Source organism: Wickerhamiella sorbophila (assembly GCF_002251995.1).
Source record: "Wickerhamiella sorbophila strain DS02 chromosome Unknown contig3, whole genome shotgun sequence".
Lineage (NCBI taxonomy): Eukaryota > Fungi > Ascomycota > Dipodascomycetes > Dipodascales > Trichomonascaceae > Wickerhamiella > Wickerhamiella sorbophila.
The window spans coordinates 1,202,610-1,228,231 of record NW_020194004.1 but is presented as its reverse complement, the minus strand read 5'-3'; the positions used below and the strand labels follow the sequence as shown (position 1 = coordinate 1,228,231).

At 49.3% G+C, this 25,622-nt stretch overlaps 17 protein-coding genes across 17 annotated transcripts; 10 read left to right on the top strand and 7 right to left on the bottom strand.

Annotated features, from left to right (window-relative positions):
- Nucleotides 1-7: 7 nt before the first annotated feature.
- On the bottom strand, nt 8-811 carry B9G98_02572 (Exosome complex component RRP42; the record flags this gene model as incomplete). Its single annotated transcript, XM_024809129.1, has 1 exon — nt 8-811. One exon carries the CDS (start codon nt 809-811, stop codon nt 8-10), a length of 804 nt encoding a protein of 267 aa, XP_024664897.1.
- A 58-nt stretch (nt 812-869) lies between these two features.
- On the top strand, nt 870-1,143 carry B9G98_02571 (hypothetical protein; the record flags this gene model as incomplete). The annotated part of the gene is made up of 2 exons (XM_024809128.1): nt 870-1,070; nt 1,099-1,143. The coding sequence occupies 2 exons, from the start codon at nt 870-872 to the stop codon at nt 1,141-1,143; spliced, it is 246 nt and encodes an 81-aa protein (XP_024664896.1).
- A 170-nt stretch (nt 1,144-1,313) lies between these two features.
- Nucleotides 1,314-1,943, bottom strand: B9G98_02570 (Endoplasmic reticulum vesicle protein 25; the record flags this gene model as incomplete). Its single annotated transcript, XM_024809127.1, has 1 exon — nt 1,314-1,943. One exon carries the CDS (start codon nt 1,941-1,943, stop codon nt 1,314-1,316), a length of 630 nt encoding a protein of 209 aa, XP_024664895.1.
- Nucleotides 1,944-2,191: 248 nt separating this feature from the next.
- On the top strand, nt 2,192-5,152 carry B9G98_02569 (Transcription elongation factor SPT5; the record flags this gene model as incomplete). The annotated part of the gene is made up of 1 exon (XM_024809126.1): nt 2,192-5,152. The coding sequence occupies one exon, from the start codon at nt 2,192-2,194 to the stop codon at nt 5,150-5,152; it is 2,961 nt and encodes a 986-aa protein (XP_024664894.1).
- A 78-nt stretch (nt 5,153-5,230) lies between these two features.
- On the top strand, nt 5,231-5,749 carry B9G98_02568 (Peptidyl-prolyl cis-trans isomerase CYP18-1; the record flags this gene model as incomplete). The annotated part of the gene is made up of 2 exons (XM_024809125.1): nt 5,231-5,458; nt 5,513-5,749. 2 exons carry the CDS (start codon nt 5,231-5,233, stop codon nt 5,747-5,749), a joined length of 465 nt encoding a protein of 154 aa, XP_024664893.1.
- Nucleotides 5,750-5,754: 5 nt separating this feature from the next.
- B9G98_02567 (54S ribosomal protein L39, mitochondrial) lies at nt 5,755-5,991 on the bottom strand (the record flags this gene model as incomplete). Its single annotated transcript, XM_024809124.1, has 1 exon — nt 5,755-5,991. The coding sequence occupies one exon, from the start codon at nt 5,989-5,991 to the stop codon at nt 5,755-5,757; it is 237 nt and encodes a 78-aa protein (XP_024664892.1).
- A 95-nt stretch (nt 5,992-6,086) lies between these two features.
- On the top strand, nt 6,087-8,099 carry B9G98_02566 (RAD50-interacting protein 1; the record flags this gene model as incomplete). The annotated part of the gene is made up of 1 exon (XM_024809123.1): nt 6,087-8,099. One exon carries the CDS (start codon nt 6,087-6,089, stop codon nt 8,097-8,099), a length of 2,013 nt encoding a protein of 670 aa, XP_024664891.1.
- A 23-nt stretch (nt 8,100-8,122) lies between these two features.
- B9G98_02565 (Putative lipase ROG1) lies at nt 8,123-10,282 on the bottom strand (the record flags this gene model as incomplete). The annotated part of the gene is made up of 1 exon (XM_024809122.1): nt 8,123-10,282. The coding sequence occupies one exon, from the start codon at nt 10,280-10,282 to the stop codon at nt 8,123-8,125; it is 2,160 nt and encodes a 719-aa protein (XP_024664890.1).
- Nucleotides 10,283-10,581: 299 nt separating this feature from the next.
- B9G98_02564 (Acid protease) lies at nt 10,582-11,835 on the top strand (the record flags this gene model as incomplete). The annotated part of the gene is made up of 1 exon (XM_024809121.1): nt 10,582-11,835. The coding sequence occupies one exon, from the start codon at nt 10,582-10,584 to the stop codon at nt 11,833-11,835; it is 1,254 nt and encodes a 417-aa protein (XP_024664889.1).
- A 695-nt stretch (nt 11,836-12,530) lies between these two features.
- Nucleotides 12,531-14,435, top strand: B9G98_02563 (Polyol transporter 5; the record flags this gene model as incomplete). The annotated part of the gene is made up of 1 exon (XM_024809120.1): nt 12,531-14,435. One exon carries the CDS (start codon nt 12,531-12,533, stop codon nt 14,433-14,435), a length of 1,905 nt encoding a protein of 634 aa, XP_024664888.1.
- Nucleotides 14,436-14,464: 29 nt separating this feature from the next.
- On the bottom strand, nt 14,465-15,790 carry B9G98_02562 (hypothetical protein; the record flags this gene model as incomplete). Its single annotated transcript, XM_024809119.1, has 1 exon — nt 14,465-15,790. The coding sequence occupies one exon, from the start codon at nt 15,788-15,790 to the stop codon at nt 14,465-14,467; it is 1,326 nt and encodes a 441-aa protein (XP_024664887.1).
- Nucleotides 15,791-16,165: 375 nt separating this feature from the next.
- B9G98_02561 (Galactoside O-acetyltransferase) lies at nt 16,166-16,846 on the top strand (the record flags this gene model as incomplete). Its single annotated transcript, XM_024809118.1, has 1 exon — nt 16,166-16,846. The coding sequence occupies one exon, from the start codon at nt 16,166-16,168 to the stop codon at nt 16,844-16,846; it is 681 nt and encodes a 226-aa protein (XP_024664886.1).
- A 1,232-nt stretch (nt 16,847-18,078) lies between these two features.
- On the top strand, nt 18,079-19,257 carry B9G98_02560 (putative acid phosphatase; the record flags this gene model as incomplete). The annotated part of the gene is made up of 1 exon (XM_024809117.1): nt 18,079-19,257. The coding sequence occupies one exon, from the start codon at nt 18,079-18,081 to the stop codon at nt 19,255-19,257; it is 1,179 nt and encodes a 392-aa protein (XP_024664885.1).
- A 392-nt stretch (nt 19,258-19,649) lies between these two features.
- Nucleotides 19,650-19,964, bottom strand: B9G98_02559 (40S ribosomal protein S25-B; the record flags this gene model as incomplete). The annotated part of the gene is made up of 1 exon (XM_024809116.1): nt 19,650-19,964. The coding sequence occupies one exon, from the start codon at nt 19,962-19,964 to the stop codon at nt 19,650-19,652; it is 315 nt and encodes a 104-aa protein (XP_024664884.1).
- A 174-nt stretch (nt 19,965-20,138) lies between these two features.
- Nucleotides 20,139-21,863, top strand: B9G98_02558 (Nucleoporin nup61; the record flags this gene model as incomplete). The annotated part of the gene is made up of 1 exon (XM_024809115.1): nt 20,139-21,863. The coding sequence occupies one exon, from the start codon at nt 20,139-20,141 to the stop codon at nt 21,861-21,863; it is 1,725 nt and encodes a 574-aa protein (XP_024664883.1).
- Nucleotides 21,864-22,253: 390 nt separating this feature from the next.
- B9G98_02557 (Acetolactate synthase catalytic subunit, mitochondrial) lies at nt 22,254-24,350 on the top strand (the record flags this gene model as incomplete). The annotated part of the gene is made up of 1 exon (XM_024809114.1): nt 22,254-24,350. One exon carries the CDS (start codon nt 22,254-22,256, stop codon nt 24,348-24,350), a length of 2,097 nt encoding a protein of 698 aa, XP_024664882.1.
- A 236-nt stretch (nt 24,351-24,586) lies between these two features.
- On the bottom strand, nt 24,587-24,913 carry B9G98_02556 (hypothetical protein; the record flags this gene model as incomplete). The annotated part of the gene is made up of 1 exon (XM_024809113.1): nt 24,587-24,913. The coding sequence occupies one exon, from the start codon at nt 24,911-24,913 to the stop codon at nt 24,587-24,589; it is 327 nt and encodes a 108-aa protein (XP_024664881.1).
- Between the last annotated feature and the right edge of the window lie 709 nt (nt 24,914-25,622).

The following is a 25,622-nucleotide window of genomic DNA, read 5'->3' as shown; positions in this document are numbered from 1 at the left end:
ACATTTTCTATGATACTATCATCGATACAACTTGAGCCGCGCAGCTTTGCACTAAGTCATAGGCATCCAGGAGGACTTTGGGGTTGTAACCTCCGACGTTTTTGCCCGATCCAATATCGACATTTTTGATAGGAGCAGCAATAGCATTGTTTTTCCAAGTAATGCACAGCGCTGTTTCCGCGACTTCTAGCTCTGCGTCTGTAGGATCTAATAGCACGTTGTCACCAACAATAGCCAGCAACAACACCAACGGGGGTGACCATTTCGTACAGATAGGCTGTGCAGCATCCCAGTCGTCGTTGAATTGAGGGATCTCGTCAACCAGAGTGTCGTCGCGAGAAGAGATAAGCTGGGGAAGTCTGGTCGATTTGAGGGCCCTGAACACAGCCAATGACAACAGACTCAGCGGGTGCGAAGTGAATGAAAGTACAACACAGTCCACATACAACCTAAAGGCGTATTTTTCGGTAAGAATAAGCTGAGCAGTCAGCTCAGGGCATGCGTTCAAAGTATGCCGCAAAGCCTCGGCCAGCGAGTTCGGTAGCGGGTCATTATCTTTGTATCCAGTAATATCAACAGAGGGCTCTATCAAACTGCCTTCAGACCGTGCTACAACCTTGGTTTTGATGCCAACAATGCATTCACTGCCATCTGCAGCCCGCACTCTGGCTGATCCATTAGTGAATGGCAGCCAATCGACCTCCGACTCGACAGGTCTAAACTGTCCAGGCTTTCTGCAGTCCGGCCGGAGTGGTGGGGAGCTAATCAACGAGCTGCGAAGATACGACAACTCCGACACCGAGAACTTCATCTAGGGCGAAAAAAACTTGGCGGGAACTTGACAAAGCACAAACTTGTATGGCAGGCAAATGGTAGATTTGGACGAGATATCTAGTGCTTTCACGGATTATATGGAGGTTGACGCACAGGATATGCCAGTAGTGAGCTATGAATCCCTGGGGGATGTTCTGGAGACCATTGGGCTGGCCGGGTCGCTTGCAGGGCCCCTGGCCAAGGAAATGGATCCAGAGGGCAGCGGGTACATACACTTTGAGCCATTTGTGAATACGGTGGCAAACTATTTAGCGGATAACGAAGACAATCAAGGAGATGATGATTGTCGACGGACTTTTGATTTACTAAAGGATCCAGCAACAGACAGAATTACCCAGGAAAGCTTGGAGGCAGTTGCTGAAAAACTCAAGTTCGGGATAGAGTCAAAGGACCTAGAAAAGATGCTACAACTCGCAACGTCCAAGGGGAACATAAAAAGCGGCGTGTCTCTCAAAGAGTTTGCCGAGTTTTGGAGAGAACTAAATAATATGTTTGGAACGGAAGTAGGCCCGTAGGTATTGAATCTGCCAAGCGCCCAAGCCAACGAATGCGAGAATAATGAGGACAAAGAAGTTCTTGACGCGACGGTTGGTGGATTCGTTGGTATCACGCAAGCGTTCTTCGCGGAGCAGGAGGTAAGCAAGCTCTTTTTGGATTTCCTCAGCGACCTCGTCGATGCGGCGGAGGTCAAGCTCAACTGGCTTGAGCTTTTCACTGGCCTGCACGGCGGCCCAGTCACGAGCATTTGCTCCGATATCGACATCGAGGTCAATTTGACGACTCAGCTGGCCTCCACGACCAGCCTGCTTGTTGTTGGTGAAGCAAATGTCAAAGGAGGTGTCGAAGCTGGGCGTGAATGCAACGCGGAAAACATCGCCCATGTTCTCACGGAAACCATATGTGTTACCTTTAATATCCTTTACCACAACGGACAGGCGCTGGCCGTCGCCCTGGAACCCGTCGCTCCGAGCATTCACAACCACAAGCGTGTCTTTCGAGACAAAGTCGCGGATGCAACGCGCTTCTCCGTTCGCCTCGACTTTGAGCTTCAAAGCAGTAACCGCCTGCAGCAACGTGAACAGCGTCAACAAAACCTGGATCGCGTACATCTATACCAAGCAGTTAATAAAAGTCGACGTCGTGTCCTGTATTATTTGACAAAGTCTTATTAAGGAGGCTAAGAGAGGGGGTACAACGACTTTTCAGAATTGTGGGGTTTCACCTCCACCCACCCGCTGACAATGTGAGGCAAACCACAGCCTGGCGTAATTACCCTCCAGCCAGGACATAGTTGTGTCAGCCGGTAGTTTTCAACCTTCAACTCCAAAAACTCGAATTCGCAAAGACATTTGCCACCATGTCGAGTCCTGAAGCGGCAAAGTTCGAAGTGGATCTCGATAGCGATGCCACGGAACCTGGAGACCTCGCAGGTCCCTCTGTGGACTCTGCTCCAGACAGCGAAACCCAGGCCCCAAGTGATGATGCCGAGCTCGATGCTGATCATGAACAAGAAGCCGAGACTGTTCACGAGCTCGAACAAGTAAACTCTGAAGAAGAGGAAGAGGGGCAGAACGACGACGACGTGGAGGACGACGATGTGGAGGACGACGACGACGACGATGATGATGACGCTCCCAGAAAGCGCCGAAGAAAGCTGCGCCGCAACCAGTTCTTGGATGTTGAAGCCGAGGTCGACGATGAGGAAGAAGATCTTGAGGACGATGAAGACGAGCTAGGTCGAGACGATGGATTCATCCAGGAGCCTGATGCCGAAGACCTGGAGGGCGCAGAAGAACCCATCCATCGTCAAGTCGATCGCAGAAGAGAAACCGAAATCACTGAAGAAGAGGCTGAGCGATTGGCTGATGAGTATCGTGAAAAGTACGGCCGCAGTGCCGCCAACAAATATCGAGGAGACAGTGGTGTAGTTCCTCAGCGACTCCTACTTCCATCAGTTCATGATCCGAGCATTTTCGGAATCAACTGCCGCATTGGTAAAGAGAAAGAGGCTATTCGTGCTCTGCTGCGCAAAAAAATCAATCTCCAGTACGGCCCCAACCCGCTGGAGATCTTCTCCGCCTTCCAGCGTGACGCCTTCCCCGGCCGTATCTACGTTGAAGCGCGAAACCAAAAGGCTGCCCTCCAAGCATGCAAAGGTGTCGTGCACCTTTTCTCACAATCAAAAATTTTGTTGGTACCCATCAAGGAGTATCCTGATCTTTTCCGCGTTCGTAAGTCACAAGATACCGAGCTGGTTCCCGGAGCTTATGTGCGAGTGAAGCGTGGCAAGTATGCTGGCGATCTGGCTGTTGTAGAGAACTTGAGTGAAAATGGTCTCGAAGTCCAGCTCCGGCTCGTTCCTCGATTGGATTATGGTCGAGCACCTATTATCGACACCGCTAGTGGCCAATCCAAGCGTAAGCGAGCTACTGCCACAGATCGCCCCCCTCAAAGGTTATTCTCCGCCAGTGATGCTGGCCAGTACGATGCTAGAAACTTACAGCGCCGTGGACAGAACTCTTACGTCTATGCAGCTGACACCTATGAGAATGGATATCTTATCAAGGATTTTAAGCTGACTTTGATTTCAACTGAGGGAGTTAACCCAACACTTGAAGAGATCACAAAGTTGACAAATGCTAAAGATGAGGGAATTGATCTGCAGTCTTTGTCGGAATCTTTACGTCGTGACACGAAAACCCAGGCTTTCCAGCCGGGTGAAATGGTCGAAGTTACCCAGGGTGAGCAGGCTGGTCTTCGTGGACGAGTAACTGATTCATCCGGTGACATTGTATCCATTGTCGGTACAGAGGGAAATGAGGGCGTCAAGGTAGCTGTTCCTTCTGGATTATTACGGAAATACTTTGTGGTTGGCGATCACGTCCGTGTCACCGCCGGTAATTATAAAGACGATACTGGTCTGGTTGTGCAGCGATCCAAGGACAAGGTCACCCTTTTGAGTGATTTGTCTCAAACTGAGGTCACTGTTTTTGCCAAGGATCTCAAGACAGCGAGTGATATCGGTGGTTCTAATGTTATTGGGCAGTACGCCCTTCACGATCTGGTCCAACTCAATGCCCAGACTGTTGGTTGTATCGTCGACATTGAACGTGAGCGTGTAAAAGTTCTAGCCCAGGATGGGCAAATTGTGGCAATTACACCAAGTGCGATTGTTGGCAAGATCACCAGCGGCCGTGAAGTAGCTACCGACAAAGTCGGTCGTCAGATCGAAGTGGGCGACAAGGTTCGCGAGGCAGGCGGTGAGCGCCGAGAAGGTACTATTCTTCGTATTTATCACCAATTCGCGTTCTTGCAGAATCGCGAGTTGACTGAAAACTTGGGTATTTTTGTTAACCGTGTCCACCATTTAATGACCGTGCAAACCAAGAACGCACGTGACGAACGCGGTTTGGATTTATCCAAAATGAACCCGAATGCAGCTGCGGGAGCACCCATGTCGATGGCACCCCCTCCTGCACGGTCGAATTTCAACGCAAGGCGAATTCTTGGCCAGAAAGTAGCCATTGGCGCCGGGTCTAGTTACAAGGGTCTGAAAGGCACTGTTCGTGACGTCAACGACACGGCTGCGCAAATCGAGTTGGAAGCTCGTAATAAAATTATTACTGTGGATGTTACCAAGCTGCTTTTCAAAAGCCAGAACGGTGGAGCACTTATCCCTTTCCGCGACTACATATCGCGTCCATCTGGTGGGCTGCGTACGTCTATGCCTCCACCGCGGACTCCCCGCCATGCTGCTGGCGCACAAACGCCAGCCTGGGCAAGCAACAACAACAACAACGGTGGCCGAACACCTGCTTGGGCCGGAAGCGGTGCTGGTGGTGGCCGTACTCCGGCGTGGGCTGGAAGTGGTGCCAGCGGTGGCCGCACCCCCGCTTGGGGTGGTGCTGGAAGTCAAACACCTGCCTGGAACTCTGGTTCGCGCACACCTGCTTGGAATGCTTCAGGTGGACAAACTCCTGCCTGGAACTCCGGATCAAGAACCCCGGCTTGGAATGCTGGATCCCGCACACCAGCTTGGAACGCTGATGGTGGACGAACTCCTACATGGAACGCCGATGGCAGCCGCACACCCGCATGGAACTCCAACGGGGGCACGACCCCTGGCGACAGCGGTCCTGGTTACTACTCTGCTGCTACGCCTGGAGTCGGTGGATCAGGCGTTTACGAAAGTGGACCGACTCCTGGAGCGTCGGGACCTTATGCTACGGGACGAACAATGGGTGTTGTAGCGACACCGGCAGCCTGGGGCGATGATGGCGACGATGATGTGCCCAAATACGAGCCTGAAAGTCCCTGATATGTAAGTGTCTTTAATTGAGCAAAATATAACACATCTCTAATTGTACATGCCCAGACAGTTTGGGAATCCTGAGTAATGAGCGTCAGCTTGGATACATCGTTAGGTCGGCTGAAGATCCAGCTGTTTTATGATGAATGCCCTCATGGGTGCGAGAATTTTCTAGCTCAATGTGCACAAGATAACTATGATGGAATCAAAGCCAAACGAAGCGAGAAGGGCTTCATTATACAGTTCCCTTCGAAAGCACCCAGCATTCATCCGGAAAGCGGAGTAGAAACAAGACCAACAATCAAGCATCAAAGGGTAAGTCTAAAACTTGTTTTTTCTTTGTTATCTGTTATGTACATACTAACGCAGGGCACGATATCGTTAACCAAACCTGGAGGGAGCGGGTTTTACTTTGCCTACGCGCGACAACCGGACCTGGACGGGAATAAAACAGTTTTTGGACGCATAATAGAAGGCTTAGACGTTCTTGACAAAATGGAGGAGGCCCAAACCGAAAATAATAAGCCTGTAACCGACATCACAATCGACGATACTGAGATCCATTTCAATCCGTTTGCCTTACGGAGTGTGGGCCAGCTTAAATAGAAATCTTAAAACAAACGAGTTCCACGCTTATCGTAGGTAGCGTTGCGGAAATTAGGCAACGGCTTGGCCTCGATCTTGCGTTTACGGCCCTCGGTGAAAAGGACATGACGCATGGCAATAGGGTCATAGCGCACTTGGGTCATGAGCGGGCAGTTACGCGGCCGGTAGAGGAATCTATTGAACCCGGTTTTTGCTGTAGAAACAAGCTTGATTAGTGTCAACCGCGACTTATTCTTGGCCATGGTTCAGGGAAAAGTGAAAAGTTGAAAGGTCGAGTTTGCTTATGTCATTAGGGGCTTGATAACTGGCGTTTGGCTCCCTGTTTTTGTTTCTACCAATGTCCTATTTGGACGCGCAATTCCCCAGCTTTGCGAGCGTCGTTGATAATATTCAAGATGAGGACGACCGTTTAAAAGCTCAGCTTGAGAGTGTAAAGGCTAAAGAGTACGCGGCCCACGAAGAAGCTCTCCAAACAGCTCGAGAAACCAATGCGAGGTTAAAAGCTACGGCATCCAGAATACTCACTGACCCAGATGCAGTCAATGAGTTTCTGAATCAAGTTGATGGGGCTCAGAAGGCACAGGTTGCTCCTCTTATTAGCCGAATCCAGGAGTTTCTAGAGTATCGTCAGAGCCTACAAGACGCGAAAGGCCTACTATCGATTGGAGCGGAAGTTTCCTCGAAAATTGAAACACAAGATCTCAGTCAAGCAAGCAGAATCTACGAAAAATCGCGTGATTTGATCAAGAAGCTCAGATCGATTGAGAGTGGTCGGAGCCACGAGATGGCCACCCAGGTCCTCGGTCAATATGAAGCCACCGTGAGCCAACCATTAATGGAAATGCTGCAAAACCGACTGTCAGCTGAGCTGCAAGCGTCTCAGTGGCCGAAAAAAGTACCCGACACCCTGGCCTTTGTTGAAGCCTTCTCCGATGCCTTGAGAGCCGAGGACGAAACTCAAGCTGTTCTAGAATCCTTCGCCGAGATGGCAGCACCATTAGATCTGCGGGTTCGGTACAATTTTGAGACTGATCGTGAAACCAACAGAGCAGACAAACCAGAATGGCTTCTGAACAATTTCTTCAAACAGGTCGACCCGCATATTCACTGGCTAACCACAACAGTCCAGCCGGTGTTGGAAGGGCACTTCCCTGATCGCTTCGCCTTGATAGAGCTTTGTTCTGCTTTGCTGCCTAGTTACTATCGAGTGTTACAATCTTACTTTGAACAAGTCAAGTACTCGCCAGACCTTTTGAACCATTTGATGTCCGAGGCTATCAGCTTTGATGATGATCTGCATACTCGTTACTTTTATAAACCTGCAACAAGTACCGAAGAACGCTGGAGTGGCTTGGCAACTTCTTTGCTGAACTTTCACCCGGAGTGGTTCGACTTGTGGCTGGAAAGCGAGCGTCAAGCAGCTTTTTCTCAATATGACGAGATTTTAGCGGCTCCTACGGCGTGGGAAGTTGATTGGGATGGTGCAGGTGAATTTTTCACCCATCCCACAGTCTCGGCTATTAATGTCACACAGCTTTTTGACACTATCACCGATGTATATCGGGACTTACTCAATCCCACTTCCCAGCTGCGTATGGTTTCTGACATCCAACTTGAACTTATTGAAAACTACCGCAGACTTTTGACAGAACGGGTGGCACTCTACTCAACAGTGCATTCGTCCCTTGGTCGGGCTGTAGGTTCAGTATCGGCTGAAGACAAAAAGAAGCTCCAAGGTTTGTCTGGTTTACACTACCTTGGTAAAGCACTAGGCTCTTGCGATTATGTTTTGAACTTTTTACGAAACAAATCTAATGAGCTCTTGTTTTTTGAGATGGCAGAGAGGGTTGGAGAGCCCTCAGTCTTCGAGTTGAATCTGCAAGAGTTTGAAATGCTCAAAGGACGAATCATTAAAGAAGCTGTAAAATGCATTTTTGAGGAGTTCCAAAAGGCAGCGAAGGCCTATTACCGCTTAGACTGGAAAATCGATTCCGGTCAGGAATCGAGCTCAGATCTTGCTCATATCAAAACACACATGCTGCCGTTTGTAAACTTTGTCGAGAAGTTAACCGGCAAGTCAGATTTTGCATTGATTATGCATAAACTCACTGCCCGAGTCGCAAAAAATATGTTCCAGACCGTGGTACAAGGTAATACTTTCTCTAGCGCTGGCGGGAGGCAGCTCCTTTACGACGTTGAAGATCTTTGGTCAACACTCGGCCTTGTCCATGACTATGAAGCTGTTAGGCTCTTGCAGGCTGCTCAACTGTTGAGTGATAATAATGCTCAGGCAACAGTGTTCGACGAATCTGAGCGAGCCTTCATCTTGAAGAGGTCAAGGCATTACTAGACTATTTAATTTAATTCTTGCTTTTAGGCAAGCATTGCTTGGCCCAGATCATCATTAGTTGTGAGTGAGTCAGGAGACCCTAAAGAGCTGTTGTACAGTGACAAGGCCTCATCTGGCCCGGAATTTGTCTCTTCGTCATCGCTAAGCTCTGCTGAGGCATCGGCGTACTGCCTCAATGCGTCGTCTTCGGGCATCAGCACTATAGGATGCTCTGGTCCTCTTGGTATACTGGGATCAACGTCCTCGTCGTCCGAGACCTCTGCTACCAGGCCTTCATTTTCATTGGCATCAGAGTCCTCATCTTCAATTCCAAAATGATGTTTTACAACGTGGTGAATAACCGGCCAGCCATAAGCATTGCTGAATCGGCGTCGAACAATAATATTATTATGGGCATCTGGTAGCAGCTGAACCAAGATTTTTCTCCACGACGTGCCTTTATGCCATGCACGAGCCAGCTTTTCTTCGGTATGTGCCTGCTCTACCATCTCGTCACGCTCGAGAATCTTGCTGCGGAAACGCCGCGGTGGTAAATCTTCTTCATGATAAACTCTGTCGTGGAAAATTACATCGCTTCGCTTAGAAGGGTCACTTAAGAATTCTTTGTCGGGATGAGGAGGCATAAATGCCGAGAACCCTGACTCTAACAGAGAAGTCTTTTTGGGGAGTCTGATTTTGTGTTTGTGTATTTTTTCTGGATTCAGAGGTTCTCCGTTTTCATCACGAGTTTGCGAATGCACAATCGCTTTTGCGGTACCTGCTTTGAATGGGTTCACAAATGGGTTCCATGTCGCCAACTTATACGAAACTCCAGTTTTTTCAGCTTCCTCACCACTTTTCCTGGGTTCTCCGTTTTCATCTAGATCCCCACTCGAATCATTCTCTCGCATTACCTGATCTTCGCGCTTGTTATCGTCTCTTTTGGTGTTGAAGTCATGAGCATTGCTTCCAGATTTGGCAGCACTTGCCTTTGCAATAGCTCTCCAATCAAGATATAATAATGATGCGGTACGTAACGGAACAATACCATCGTTAACAGCGTTAGCATACAAGGTCCGGTGCTTGAAACGAGCAATGACATCATGAGAGGGCCCGTACGGCAGCCGCTTTAAAATTGGTTTCCGCCCCGTGATTGACCTACTCATCCCCAGATCACGCCCGGATTTACCAACAATACCGAACTCTAGGGCCATTCGTACGTAGCCAGGGTTCTCAGATGTAATGCCCAAGAAAGGAGAGGCAATGGCAACAAAGTTCACCAGCTCGATGTTCATCTGTTCGAAAAATCTCGGTATTTTTTTCTCAATATACCCCAGCGCGTATGTTTGTACGAGTCCACCCAAAGAATGAGCCACGAATGAGATTTTAGCGGGATGATAAGTTGGAATTAGTTCGCTCATGAGCCAATCAGCAACTTTCCGGCCTTGTTTCTTGATTCCTTTTTCAGTTTTGCCTGCATTGCCCGTATATCCTTTGCAGATGATATTCTGACCTGTTTTCTTTGCCATAATATCGATATTTTCCTTAAGATAAAACATATCTGCCGTCACATTGGAGACAAGCCCATGGGTCAGCACCACCAAATGCAAAGGGACATCAGGCTTTGGATAAGGCTGCGACCACAGTGTTATCGTGTCAAGCATGTGTACTTTGAACTCCTCAGCCAATGGATCCGCACTTGGCGAGCCTTGGCTTTTTGCCGTTTTCTTGGAGGTCGCTATGACGATTTGGAAAGAGATCTCTGCTTTTGATGAGAACATGATATCACTGCATACATCCACAGTCCAGGTATGCTTTACATGATCCTTTATGTTAAGATCGCAATTGAATGACTGGCCAGCTCTCACGTTATTGTCGTAAGTAGGTTTCTCGGCATCGTCCGTCACGCGTCTATCCTCTCTGTACGATCCAGGACGACAATCCACATATAATGTGAAAGGCCCGTTGAGATAAGCTGCCCTTAGAGCACCCAGCTCGGTATTTGTGACGCGCAGTAAAAGCGATTTTCTTGGCGGCAGTCGGGGATCGGGTAAATACTCAATTATGAAGCGAGTCATGTCCCCGATATGGTGCTTACCGCTCATTCTAAATAAAACCAATTCCTCAGACATATCCTCTTGACCGGATACATTGTTGTTGCTTGCTTCAGAGCCGCTAAGGTCTCCTGAAGTAGCCTCTGCCATACCGGCTTTAATGGATTTGCAGCTGTAGTCAGCCTGGGATCGATTGTTCGCAGTTAATGCGGAGACGGTGCTAAAAAGTAATTAGTATAACCCTGATGTTTTGCGGATTTTGATCTATACCCTTGCTCTGATCTCCGTCACTGATGAGAAGCAGCTACTCTCCAAGATAGGTAGGTTATGCTGCCTCGCTGCATCGAACCTGCGGCCTGCGGTAAGACTACCACATTGGTTGTGAGACACAATGCCGGAAGCAATTATAAAAGAAGCCGCAGGCAATTTCTAGATCCTGTAGTGCTGTGATGTTGGTCGCCTCAATTTTGATTTCCCAGTTCTATCTGGTCTGTGCTGCACCAGCCCCGGCTGCCCTGGGTGGCCCAGGCCTACAGCTCGTACAGGAGCCCAAAAGCTTTGCCAATTCAACAGAATCTGTTCCTGATGGTGTCGTAATGATGCATTTGGAGTGTGTCGAAAAGGTTTTTGCAGACGAGGTAGTACAATCTTGGAACCTTGATGGAACATCAAGCGATGAGCAGTTGAAAGTAATTGCCGACCGGATGAACAACCGCTTGACTTACTACACTGTGAACGTGAGTATCGGTAGTCCACCTCAGTATTTCCCAGTCCAAGTCGATACTGGGTCCAGTGACTTATGGGTCCCTTCCAACACTTTGATGTTTGATGGCTTTGACACGGGTGCATCATCCACGTTTCGCTACGTCAACAGTCCATTCGAAATCCAGTATGTAAAAGATGCAGCCAAGGGCTTCTGGGGGATTGATACGGTTTCTCTTCAGGACAAGTTTACGGTAACAGATCAACAGTTTGGCATCGCGACAGACGCACCAGGGTGTGAGATTGGTATCTTTGGTATCGGACTGGCTGGCTCCGAATCCACCGACGAGGTATATGCCAATTTCCCTCAGAGTTTGGTTGATCAGGGCCTTATCAATAAGAACGTTTATTCAATGTACTTGAATGATCTTCACTCCAAGCAGGCAACAATCCTGTTTGGCGGCACTGATAAAGCGCACCACGGAGAGCTCGCGACGCTTCCTCTCGTGAGCAAAAAAGCTTTCCAAGTAAACATGTCCAACATCAGCGTCAACGACAAAAAGCTCCTAAGAGAGCCTATGCCTGTATTGCTGGACAGCGGAACGTCCCTAGTGTACCTGCCTGAGAAGCAGGTAAAGGCTATAGCAAAGTCTTATGGTGCCAAGTTCAACCCTTCTTTGTCCATGTACTTGATTGATGAACATGATCTCGCCCGCAAGAAACCCAATGGCCTCGACTTTACATTCGGCGATGTGACCATCAATGTGCCTCATGAAGAGCTATTCTGGCCCCTTTCTTGGTTTACCTTACAATCATCACCCTACTATGTTATGACGGTTATGCCTAGCAACTACAGTATGGACTATGTTATTCTTGGTGATAGCTTTTTGCGATCGGCATACGTGACCTACGACTTGGACAAACACGAGATCCAGATCGGACAAAACATTATCACCACTAATAGTGAAATCGTCCCGCTATATCCAGACAATCCTCAGTAAATTTTTGTTTTTGCCCTTACTTTCAAAGATAATTTCATAAGATGAAACACTATAACTCTATCATCACGAGGTTCCCACCAGCGCATGCCTGACCGAGCCGGGGAATTGAGGTTGGGGTTTTTCCGTGGCGGTTTTGCTGCGTTGTAACGAAATTAGCCGTCCACCCCATACAAGGTATGGCTGGTCTGCATAGGGTTAATCCGGCATTCCGGAAGAACCTCTTTGCGGAGATATGGACATGGCTATCACGCAATGGTCGTGTCCAGCTATGCTTGCACCTTTATAGACTTTGATATGCGGACCTGGTGCGGAGCAATCGGCGGCCCACCTCCCCCGTGGGGATCTGAACCAGCGTTTGAGTGTTGGTACATGACATTACATATGCGTCCGACACGGGAATGCATGAGGCGGCTAAGTTGTTGACTGCACATAAGACGCGAAAAAGAGCTTAAAACGCGTGATGCATGGGTTAAAGCTTGACTATTGTATATCCAATACCTCCTGGTTAGAATTATTGTGAGTTTTAGTTTAGGGTTAAAGAGCTTTAAGCACCATCTGCATAGGTAGCGGCATGCATGCTTAATTCAAAAAGCTCAGCTTTATGCACAGCGCTGAAGCCTGCCGTGAGGGGAGCATCGCGTCGCTATAAAGCATGTGCTGGGGTGCCTTCAACAACTCCGATTCATCTGTCGAAGATGTCACAGTCCGATTTCTCAACTAAGATCGAGTCCTTCGACTCCGAAAAAAAGCCCCAGGTTGGGCATGTTGAGTACCGAGATGAGGCAGAAGCTCGTACTGGCGGTGAGCCGCATTTTAAGACGAGCAAGCTGTCCAACCCATTGGAATCACTTTCTCGTGAAACCCTTCTGCGAGACGTAAACAGCTTTGCTGAAAAGTTCAACTTGCAAGACGTGGTAACAGACCTTGAGCACGGTGCGCTTATTGCCCAGCGTCCAACAGAGTTTGAAGATATTCCCGATCTTACCGAAGACGAAAAAGATGCGCTACGCAATGAGAAGGAGCACAAATGGTCCCACCCCTTCGCTATGTATGCGACCATTGTTTTGTGCTCAATCGGTGCTTGCGTTCAGGGTTGGGATCAAACTGGTTCTGCGGGTGCCAATCTTTCGTTCCCTACAGAGTTTGGTATTCCTATTGACAATAGCAGCAGTCCGGACTATAATAAAAACAACTGGATCGTTGGTCTGGTTAACTCAGCACCATATATCTCGGCCTTTGCATGCTCAGTGTGGCTTGCAGACCCCTTTAATCACGTATTTGGTCGTCGTGGAACTTTGTTTTTTGCAGCGATTTTCTGTATCGCCGCACCTCTCGGCTCGGCATTCACTCACAAATGGTGGGAGCTCTTCATCTGCCGTTTGCTGCTGGGCCTGGGTGTAGGTTTCAAGGAAGTCACGGCTCCTGTTCTTGCAGCTGAGAACGCACCCACGATCATTCGAGGTGCACTGGTCATGTCCTGGCAAATGTGGACGGCTTTTGGTATCTTTTTGGGGTACAGTGCCAACTTGATTGTGCACGACGTCGGCCGTATTGCCTGGCGTCTGCAGCTTGGTTCAGCTTTGATCCCTGCAGTTCCACTTTTAGCTTTGGTTTATCTTGTTCCTGAATCTCCCCGTTGGTATTTGAAACGGGGGAAGATCGAAAAGGCATGGGAGTCTCTTCTCAAGCTTCGCAAACATCGGGTTTTGGCTGCTCGGGATTTGTACTATATTTACGTTCAAATTCTGCAGGAACGGGAAATGGTTGGAAACAACAACGTTTTCAAGCGAGTGTGCGAACTATTTTACAAGAACCGTTTACGTCAAGCTACTCTAGCGTCTTTTGTCGTAATGATTGCCCAGCAAATGTGTGGTATCAACGTTATTTCTTTCTTCTCTTCGTCCATTTTCCAAGAAGTTACCGGTAATGTCACGCAATCAATGTGGGCATCTTGGGGATTCGGCTTGATCAACTTCCTGTTCGCTATCCCAGCATTTTACACGATTGACACTTTCGGTCGACGATCCCTTTTGCTGTTCACGTTCCCGAACATGTTTTGGACATTGCTCGTCGCTGGCCTTTCGTACCTTATCACAGATGGTGACGCTAAGCTTGGCATGATGGCCACGTTTATTTATCTTTTCACCATTTTCTATTCGCCTGGTGAGGGCCCTGTACCTTTCACATACTCTGCCGAAGTTTTCCCCTTGTCGCATCGTGAAATCGGTATGGCATGGGCTGTAACTGTTAACAATTTCTTTGCTGCAGTTTTGTCTTTGACGTTCTTCCGTATGAACGCAGCAATGACGACCACTGGTGCATTCGGTTTCTACGCCGGTCTTAATTTAGTGGCGTTTGTTTGGATCTTCCTCTGGGTACCTGAGACCAAACAGCTGTCGCTTGAAGAGCTGGATGATGTGTTCTCTATTCCAACTCACACTTTCACAAAGTACCAGACGTCTGTGTGGCTGCCCTGGTTCTGCAAACGGTACATTCGCTTTGACAAGAGCGCCGAATTGGTAGACTTACTGGACTACGCACATGGCACGCGCCCCTCAGATCTCAGAGAAGACGGCAGATTTGATAACAACAAGATTTAGGTAGTAATATATATCATCAATAATCCTAACTAATCACTTGCATCAGCAGCTGAAGGTGTCGGACCCCAGCGGAATCCAAACTCCATGGAAAGGAGGCCGATCAAAGAGCTTACGACGGATATAGACACTGGCCAAATGAATTTGTCGACATGGACCCATAGCGCAGGCAGAAACAGTATCGTTATACCCCATATTTGCGTCATCCTGGTTTCGATCAACGAAAACAGCATCAACAGCTGGGGATCACTGATAAGCCCGTTAACGTACGACTGTGCTTTCTTTTCAATGGGGTAAATGGACAGTCTGCTTGCTACACAAGCCAAGCCGAATATCAATGCTTGGGAAGTGTATAAAGCCCATACTGCAATCACACTCGATAGTAAGTTCAACCCAACAGCAACAATGTAAGGCATAGGGATCTTACTTGGCATGACCGCAGCCATTATACCGACATAGACAAGAGCAATGCCGTGCTGATCGAGGTAGAGTAATTGCTGTGTTCGTATGGTGAGCAACGTCGAGTTTGCTAACGTAGCACCAATGGAGATCAGTACTGGGCGAGGGCGCTTCCGAATATAAAAGCATATCCTCTCGATTGACGGTCTCGAAAACGTGATCTTCCCGCTCGCCTCATTCATGAGGTTGGGAACCCGTAGCGCATAACAAGTAGAATAAAGTTTCCGGACCAGGCTGTATTCGACAATCATCGTTAGAAACGCAAGCACTCTAAAAACCTTTAGCATGTAATACACGCCAAGATACTGGGCAATCCAAGTTGCCAAAACGGGGGCACAGACCCAGCTGAATCCCTTGATCTGTCTGAAAAGCTTCGTCAAAGCAGTATACGGCACGGACTCGTTGTTGGCCAACACCTGAGCCCAATCGTGTTCGATAACGTGCACCTGAATAGAATCGCAAGACCGCTGCAAGACAATAAGCAAAATAGAAACAAAGTACTTGAGCCAATAGTGGTTTTGAGTATCAACCAACAGCAGCGTGCAAATAGCCATTGCTGTCACTCGCTCGCCCACCAACCCATAAGCAATGGCGGCTTTTCTGGACTTGTTTTGAAGGAACTTGCCGGCCAAAAACCACAGCGGGCTTGCAGACACAGTGACCATTACTGAATAGATTGTTGCGGGAACAAACGATGTACCAAACACCTTGATTATCCAGACGGCGGTGGAGAGCTCGAACAGCCGTGAGACGAAGAAACTGAGAGTAAACTTGCCCAACAGCAGCTGCTTTTGGAGCGGAGAGGGGAAAATACGCTGCTCATAGTGGTATACGTCGTCGTCGATGGGAGGATCCGCCAATAACGGGGTCACCTCATTGGCGCTCGCCCTCGACTCCATGTATCATGCAGTGGATAAGTCCCAATAGGAGATGCAGAAAGTAAATAGCGGATGCGGGGAAGAAATGCTATAAATATGAAAGAGTGTTAACGCAGTAGAACGATCGAGATTTTTGTGCTGATTGCTGGGAAATGGGGCAAAGATGTTGTGGTATTTTCTTCACCCTGAACATGATAATCAAGTTGCGTAACCCATCCGACAGAAAACGGCACGGTGTGGGACTTGGTCGGGTGGGAGAGATTTAGAGGTGAATAAAATTGGAAAATAGAATAAAATAAATAAAACTAAACGTGCCTAAAAGAAAACTATGCACAGCCAAGCCCGGCCTTTTCGTATATTTAATATCTGGCCTTACCAACTTCCACCCAACTAAAGATGGTCAGCAGACATAGCGAAGAGGCGCCTGTATTGAATCAAGAGATCGTTGACTGGGCGAAAAAGAATCTCAAAGGAATTCCATTGAACAGTCCCAATTACGACGCTATGATCGGAGGCCTAAAGTACCAGTGCTGGGAAGACGACTTAGTGGAGCTGAGGACAACCGCGCACGAAAAGGCCGTAGATTATGAGGGCATCCGCCGGAAGCAGTTTGGAAGCACCAAGGAGTTTTTAGCTGCGAGACGGGAGGCCATTGCCGACATGTTTGGGCAGGTTGGCGAAAACGTGTACGTGGAAGCACCCATACGTTTCGACTACGGTCGCAACATCAGCGTTGGAGATAACTTTTATTCCAATTTCAACTTCACTGTACTGGATTGTGCTCCTGTGAGAATTGGAAACGATGTTATGATTGCACCTAATGTGACCATCATTACCGCGGGGCATCCCCTAGAGCCTGAGTTGCGAGCCAAGGCAGAGGAGTTTTGTCATGCAGTGACCATTGGCAACACGGTTTGGATTGGAGCATCGGCCACGCTTCTGCCTGGTGTTACGATTGGAGATGGCGCCATCGTAGCTGCTGGCGCACTTGTTACTCGCGATGTGCCTCCCCGTTCGGTGGTTGCCGGTGTGCCAGCCAAGGTTCTGCGCATGATTGACGAAGACAGCCCTGCATAGTAAGTTTTCCCCAAGGAAGGCTAACAAGCCCGAACTTGGCGAGACTCAGCGAGGGTCTGAAAAATTAGCCACCTGAGCGAGATGTACTAGCTAGGAACTCAGAAATAGGGCAGAATATATTTAGATCTCCATTATCGGATCGACGCAGTATACCGAGTCGGTGCATTTGTTGACCTGCAAGTTTCATCGGCCATACGTTGACTAGGGTTTGGCGCTCCCTGCGACCGGGATAGACCTACTAAGAGAACTTTTTTTGAGTTGGGAGTTCGTAGGGAGAGGGGAGGCCAGCCTGCCGACGGCCGATCTGTGACTAAGCAACAGTATCGGCAAGGTTTGGGCAGTCCTGCCAGGTTGACCCACCAACACTATTCACGGCAGTTAGCGAAAAAAGCAAACACTTGTAGGCAGCACAAGCAATCGAGAACAAGAAACCAGGATTTCAAAATAGAAACTCGAGTCACATAACCACCAATAGCTAGCGAGTGTTTTTATAAGAAAAGCATGGTTTTTTCACTTTCTTTACTCTCAGATCCAAGAAACGTACCTGGTTGATTACCGGGATATGCATGGCGTCATCAAGCTTGCGTCAAGCGCAGTCTAGTGCTGCAGAGCCCGACGTAGACCGGTGCGTAGAGGGATTCACAAGTCTATGTGAGATTATAGGAAAGTAATATATTTTAGTATTCCAAACAAATTGAAAGATTATCTTCTGTGTAGCTGGTAGTAGGACTAGGTAGCCCCGCCCTGTTGGTTGAGTGCTCTGGTGTTTATGTTTTTAGCTGATGATAAACCAATCAGGCAGCAACCCAAGATGGGATAGGGCCTGCCTGCCGCCGACAGTGAAAAAATTTGTTGATAACAAGTTAGAGCCTCTACAATGCTCGAATAAGATACGAAAAAGGATATAAATAAAATAGCATTATAGAGTACGGGCAAAACAATCGAAACAGATAAAATGCAAATGTTTCCCAGGTCCTCTTGACCCCAATGAAGTCATCGGCAACCACGACTGTTGTTTACCTTGAAACAGTCTCTTTACATCATGCATAGGCTGCCACAGTCGAGGGTCGGACCCTGCCACAAATACCCAAATGAGTAATAAGTCTGCAGATCCGACCAATCAGAAGGCCCCAACGGCGGTGGGTGCATAATGAAAACAAATGTTACATCCCAAACACCGGTCAACATTATATAAACGTTTGCCGGCCACTTTCTTTCCTTTCCTGTGCGTCATGAAGGCCTCTATTGCGCTCTCTGTTTCGGCTCTCGCTGCTGGTGCGCTGGCTGCTCCCCGTAATTTCACCACTATCCAGCCTACCGGATACTTTGATCCCGCTGCTGCTACCGCGGTTCAGACCACTTATCCCAAATATCACCACACCGTGAAGGGCCGTCTTGTTGACCACATGTGGCACATCGTTTTGGACAGCGCCGACTTCGACGACGCTGCTGCCAACGAGGATTTGCAGGCTCTCGCCAAGGAGGGTATCCTTTTGACCAACTACTACGCCCTCACTCACCCTGCCCAGCCCAACTACTTGGGTATGGTTGGTGGTGATACCTTTGGCCTCACGAATGACTCTTTTGTCGCTCTCCCCAAGAACATTTCCACTCTTGCTGAGTGCTTCGAGGACCAGCGTGTCATGTGGGCTCAGTACACTGAGGACCAGCCTTTCACCGCCTACGACGGCTGGGAGTACCGCACTCCCGGCACTCCCGACGACTCTCCTGCTCAGTACTCTCGTGCTAAGAACCCCTTCGTTGCTTTCGACTCCGTCATGTCGTCGGTCAAACGTTTCGTCAACTTGAAGTCTCTCAAGAGCTTCTACAACGAGCAAGAGTCTGGCCATATTGCTCAGTGGCTCATGATCCGACCTAACACCATCAACGATGGTTCCAACAGCAACCTCTCTACTGCTGCCAAGTGGGCCCGTGACTTCCTTGAGCCTTACATCTCTTCGAAGAAGGAGTACCACCGCAAGCTGTTCGTCCTCACCTTTGCTCACGCTGCCACTGAGGATGCCCCTAACCGGGTCTACACCTTGCTGCTCGGTGATATTCCCAAGAAGCACCGTGGTACCACCGACTCCATGTACTACGATCACTACTCGATCGCCTCGACCACTGTTGCTAACTATGATCTTCCTACCCTTGGTCGTCATGACTGCCGTTCCAACGTTTTCGCGCTTGTCAACAAGAAGTGCCACTTCCACAATACGAACCGCACCATCGATCCTAGCGATAATTACAACTCCCAGCGCAACACTGGGTGGCTCTCCTCTACTGAGGTTCCTTTGCCCATCCCCAACCTGAACTGCAAGGGTGCCGGTCGCAAGTACGTCCCCACTAAGGTCAAGAAGACCTGGAGAAAGGCTTCTTACAGCTACTACCAGTGGGTCGTCAACTACTAATACCCTTAATAGGCATAAATTGTGCGAATGTTTGGGGCCTTTTAATTTAGCGGTCCATATGTTTAGCATTAATTACAGTTTACATTTGTTGTTTAGACAGTTTTAGCATCAAGCGAATATTTGCTCTTGCAGTTGGCAAAGCTACTTGAGCCAGGTCGGCTTTGCAACCTGGGAGGCAAAGAGTGGGCAACTGCTGCTGTTACTCTCCTTTGGCTCCTTTGGCTCCTTTGGCAGACCGTCGTCACCTCTTCAACTGCTGCTGTCACTGCTCCTTTGGCAGGCCGTTGACACCTCTTCAACTAAAGCGTTTAAGGACGGGTGCAAAACCCTTTTTAGTTTTATTGCTTAATGCAGTTAGCTATGGATAGCAGTAACCGTACTATATATTAGACTTACTCGGCAACGCGAGTGTAGGTCTTCTGCTTAGAGTGAGTGATAACGGGCTTGATGATTCCCTCCTCCTCAAGAGCCTTGAGGGCACGGCGGGCAAGAGAACCGTTAACCTTCAGACGGTCGACCAAAACGGAAACAGTGAAGAACTTGGAAGCACCGGCCTCCTTGAAAATACGGTCGTACAGGGGCTGGTCGAGGATGACGTGGTGCTGAGCCTTGTCCTTGACACGCTTAACAGTCTTCTTACGAGACTTACCACCAGCCATGGCGGCGGCGGCCTTGGCAGCCTTTGTTGTCTGAACCTTAGGTGCCATTGTAGATCTTGTAGTGCGGTTAGTTCCAGAGTGGGAGCGGTGATGTTGTTTGGCCGGGCCAGCATCATGCCCTAAGCCCTAAACAATAAGCAGTGTTGGTTATGTAAGCTCCGACTAACAACACCCTCTTCGATCTCTCCCGGAGAGGTGCCTGGAAAAACGTAAGCCAAATCAATGTCAAAACGACGCGCTGAAGACGAGCTCACAAAGGATAACCAGCCCCTGGACGACGAGGAGGATGACCCCAGATTTCTGCCCGTGGATCCCGTGAAGCGGGCCTCCAAGGATGTTTTGGCAGGACGCTCTATTGCCAAGCCTCGCTCGCTGCTTCGCGGAGCAGGCTCTGGTGGAATCTCGGCGCCCGCCCTTGCTGCCAATCCGTTTTCTGCAAGTCTTGGGATCAAGCCGGTTGCGGAACCCAGTCAGGAAGCTGCGGCTCCTCAAAATCCATTCTCGTTTCTTGGATCCAAGCCAGCGGCTTCTGCATCCTCATTTGCAGCCAAACCGGCAACTTCTTTGGTTTCTGTGTCCGCTAATCCACCTACTGGTGCCCCAGCGCAGTCGCACAAACTCAAGGTCGCTGCTTTGAATACTAAGTTTGCAGAGACAATTGCAAGCTATGCCAAAGGCAACTCAACGGGTGACTGGACCAAGGCATGCCAATCATATATTAATTACCGCCAGCAGCTTAACGACAGCGCTAGTTCCAGTGTTAATGAGCCTTCAAATGTGACTGCCGATGTGTCTATGGAGAGCGAAGCTCCCGCTGAACAGGAAAAGTCTGCTAGTACTTCATCGTCAATTACATCTAATGGGTTCAAGTTTGCCGGCTCGTCAAACGATGCCGGGTTCAGTTTCGGAGGCAAGACTATTAAGAATGAGGCTGTCGACAGCAAGCCGTCGAGTGTGCAGGGATTTGTTTTCAAATCTGATGCCGAGAAGGCAAGCAGCTTACCGTTCAAAGTAGTGGAGGAAAAACCCACAGAGAAGCCTAAAGATGAGCCCAAGGAGAAACCAGCTTTTAGCTTTGGTACCCCAACTACGGAAAAACCAGCTTTCACGTTTGGTAGTAAGGATGCCTCAGAGTCCAAATTCACATTTGGTGAAGCCAAGGACGACTCCCCTCAATTCAGCTTTGGAAAAGCAGCTGAAGAAAAGCCCAATTTCACATTTGGTCAAGCTGCGGAGGAAAAGCCCAAGTTCAGCTTCGGCGACAGTGGCGACAAGCCCAAGTTTAGCTTTGGCGCGAACAGTGACGGCCAGAAGTTCCAGTTTTCAAGCGGTGCTGCTCCCTCCGGAGACAAACCGGCGTTCAGCTTTGGCAATGCCAGCAACGAAAAACCCAAGTTCACATTCGGCCAGGCTACTGACGGCGAGAAGCCCAAGTTCACATTTGGCGCGTCTACTGCGTGGACTCCCGGCGAGAAGATCAACTTCGATCAGCCGCCTGGCAATGGTGAATCCAAAGCCGAAGAAACCACCAATGGAGATGGAGATGGTGACGAGGGTGCTGGCGAAGAAGCTCAAGCTGGCGAGGGTATTGATCTTTCTGGTAAAGGTCCCGGTGAAGAGAACGAGGATTCCGTCTATGAAAAGAAAGCTAAAGTCTACGAGCTTGTCGACGGTCAATTCAAGCCGGTCGGGCTTGGCAACTTGCGAGTGCTCGTGGATAAAGAGACCAACAAAAGCCGAGTGCTAGTTCGTGCAGACGGCTCAGGCCGCGTGCTGGTGAATATCGGCCTACGAAAGCAATTGAACTATACTCACGAAGGCAACGGCCAAGTGAAGATTTTGGACTTCTCTGCTGCTGATAAACCGCCTGTCACATATCTCGTGCGGGTGAAAACTGCCGCTGATGGCGAGGAACTAAAGGCGAAGCTTGAAGAGGTGAAAAACTAATGAACTTTCTAGTGTTTATAGATGGAAGCGTCGAGCACATTAAATTATACCAACAGGAAGACCCACATGGGAAACCGCGTTCCGCCCCACTGGTTGTCACGGCAGCGTGGCAATCCAATGGAAAGTCTCATGTTGGTCAAATTCGTGTGGGGTCCGAGGCATAAAATACGCGGGGGCGGTATCGGCAGGGTTAGGTAAAATTTCCGAACTGGCATATGACTCTTGGGAGAACCTGACTATTTCTTACCACAAAAATTCGAGGGGCTTGAACCAGGATCAGATTTATCGCTTCTTCTTTGTTTCTTGGTCGGACTAGCGCAACAGGTTTAATATATTTGTTTGCGTCAACGTTAATTGAGAGAGTTTTACGTTCCCATCCAAGCCATAGCCATGCTTTCTCGAGCACCAAAAAGTCGTGCGGGCTCCGCACCGCACTTTGCCCATCAGCTAGCTGCTGCTGTAACAACTGGGCCGGCCGCAGCCGTAAAGCCACTACCGATTCTAGCAAAACGCACGTTCTTCTCCTCAGCTCTGAGAGCAAATGACGACAATCCCACGCCCAAATTCGTCAAACGCCCCGAGCCTGCACCCTCGTTCAACACCGAGGACACCTCTTCAGCAGAGAGCAAACAGCCTGCAACTCTGATGGACGATAGCATGATTGGTATGTCTGGTGGCCAGATTTTTCATGAGATGATGCTCCGCCACAATGTCGATACCATTTTCGGCTACTCGGGCGGCGCCATCCTGCCCGTTTTCGACGGTATCTTCAATTCCCGCCACTTCAAGTTCATCCTGCCTCGCCATGAGCAGGGTGCAGGTCACATGGCCGAGGGATACGCTCGGGCCACCGGAAAACCCGGTGTCGTTGTCGTCACATCGGGCCCCGGCGCTACCAACGTAGTCACCCCTATGCAGGATGCTCTTTCTGATGGTGTGCCTATGGTTGTTTTCACCGGCCAAGTGCCCACTACTGCAATTGGAACTGACGCATTCCAGGAGGCCGATGTTGTTGGTATTACTCGCTCTTGCTCCAAGTGGAACGTCATGGTCAAGACCATCGAGGAGATGCCCCGCCGCATCAACGAAGCTTTTGAAATCGCTACTACGGGCCGCCCTGGTCCTGTGCTGGTCGACCTGCCCAAGAACGTTACCGCGGGCATTCTTCGTAAGGCTATCCCTACTGAGTCCACCATCCCCTCTCGCATTCTCGCTGGTCTTTCTACCACTACCGTCACTGATGACCTAGTTAGCCGCCCTATTGAGCGGGCTGCCGAGCTCCTCGCTGTTGCTGAGAAACCTATTCTCTATGTCGGCCATGGTGCGATGGGCGATCCCCGCTCCGCTGAAGCTGTCCGTGCTTTGGCTAAGAAGGCTCAGATTCCCGTCACCACAACTTTGCATGGTCTCGGTGCCTTTGACGAGGAAGACCCTCTGAGTCTGCGTATGGTAGGCATGCACGGTTCTTTCTATGCTAACCGTGCTATCCAAAATGCCGACCTTATTATTGCCGTCGGTGCCCGTTTCGACGAACGTGTGACGGGTAAGATTTCCGAATTTGCTCCGGCAGCCCGTTTGGCCGCCCTGGAGGGCCGCGGTGGTATTATCCACTTTGAGATCACTGCGAAGAATATCAACAAGGTCGTTGAGACCACTGAGGCGGTTGAGGGTGACATTGCTCAGACACTTCCCTTGTTTGTTGAGAAGGTCCACGCCGTGAAGAGCCGCCCCGAGTGGCTCGGCCAAATCAATGAATGGCGCGACAAGCAGCCTTTCCGTTATGAGGCTGACGACGAGGCTGCTGCTATTCGCCCCCAGACAGTTATCAAGACTCTTTCCGAAGTTGTTGCTCCTATCAAAGACAAGGTTATTCTGACTACCGGTGTCGGCCAACATCAAATGTGGGCTGCTCAGTTTTACAAGTTTACCCACCCTCGAACTATGATCACCTCTGGTGGTCTTGGCACTATGGGCTTTGGTCTCCCTGCCGCTATTGGTGCGAAGGTTGGTCGTCCTGATTGCCAGGTGATTGACATTGATGGTGATGCTTCATTCAACATGACTCTTTCTGAGATGGGCACTGCCACGCAATTCAACATTCCTGTCAAGGTCGTTGTCTTCAACAACGGCGAACAGGGTATGGTCACCCAGTGGCAGTCCATGTTCTTCGACGACCGTTTCGCCCACACTCATCAATACAACCCATGTTTCATGACCCTTGCCAAGTCAATGGGCTGGAAAGGTATCCGTGTCGAGAAGCTGTCCGACCTACGAGCTGGACTTGAAGAGCTTGTCCAGTCTACGGAGCCTACTATTTTGGACGTTGTCGTTGACTCCAAGGTTCCTGTGCTTCCTCTTGTGCCCGGTGGAAAGGGCCTTGATGAGTGCATTGTATATGATGAACAGGTCGAAAAGGAGCGCCGGGAGCTTCGTCGCGAGAGACTGGCACGTCTTGCCGAAATCGAACGCCGCGAGTACGAGGGTTAACGTTTTTTGAGCCGCTGTCAAACAAAATAACATTATGCGACAATATCTTTGCGCCAGTTTGTCTTTTTTTATTTTTAAAAAGAACAAGTAATTATCTAAATCTTAAGTCTTTCATTGAGTGTGTTTTGATATATCCTCATAGTATGGCAATCTATGGCTCGGTTTTAGTTGGGTTTCGCAAGAACCAGATTCAACCGTGCGAAAAGTGATGTTAAAGAAGTCGTGGACCAGTCTGTTTAGTGGGCCTCAGCAACCTCCTCGATGGGGAACCAGTCCTCGGAGGTCTGGGCGACGGGCTCGCCAGAAGCGGTCTCAGTCTCAACCTCAACAGTAGAGTTGGCATAGGCATCAACCTCGGCGGCGTCGCCCTCAATAGAAGGAGACTTGGGCTGAGCGGGGACAGCGAACTTCTTGACGGTGCCAGCAGCGTCGCTTTCGGAGACGGGCTTGGGCTTGAAAGCCTTGATTTCACTCAAGTAGAGATCCTGCAAGAGGTCTTTGCGGGGGACCGAAGTGGAGAAACGGGCCACAGCCATACGCCGGCAAAGCACGCGAGAAATCATTTTGAAGAAAGAGAGCAGAGATTAGCCAATCACTTTGGGACTTGTATGGGTTCGTCCACGCTCGGGGAAGACCGCTGACTCATATGAAAAGTTACCCGGACACTGAAAGGTTCACGGGCGACCTCGAGGGGCTGTAGTGAGCGAAGCTTCACTTCACAATCGAGTGAAAAAATAGGTTGCTTGAAATGGACCCAGACACTTGACAGCAAAAGCATGCACAATAGTAAATAAAATCTGCAAAAGACCGGAAAAATTTCTGCACCGTTAATTCGCAGCTCAATCGTGTCCTGTATCCAATATGTACCTATAAATCATCCATACAAGTGTTTTGTTTAACATCCAAAACTCCAACAACTTCTGGGGTCGTGTTTGGTGCTGTTTTATTCGCCGACAGCTGCCCGGCATTATCTCTGGTCGGTTGTGGACCTGAGTGTGGGGAAGCTGCAAGTGATGTCAGAAGTACGCCCCGAAAGATACGATGTACTATAAAATGCGACAATTCTGTGGGTTCATGTATACCTGCTGAATGAGTTGATATTAAAGGAAACACCATTCAATCATTGCTTTCCTAGTTGCCTCCACTAACTGCCAGGTCAACCTCTGGTGAGCGGAGGTTAGGGTCTGGCTCAACCTCCTGGATCGGGGTAGCGTACGTATAAATACGGACTTGGCACCGCTTGACGACCCCAAACCGTCAGCTACCAAACAA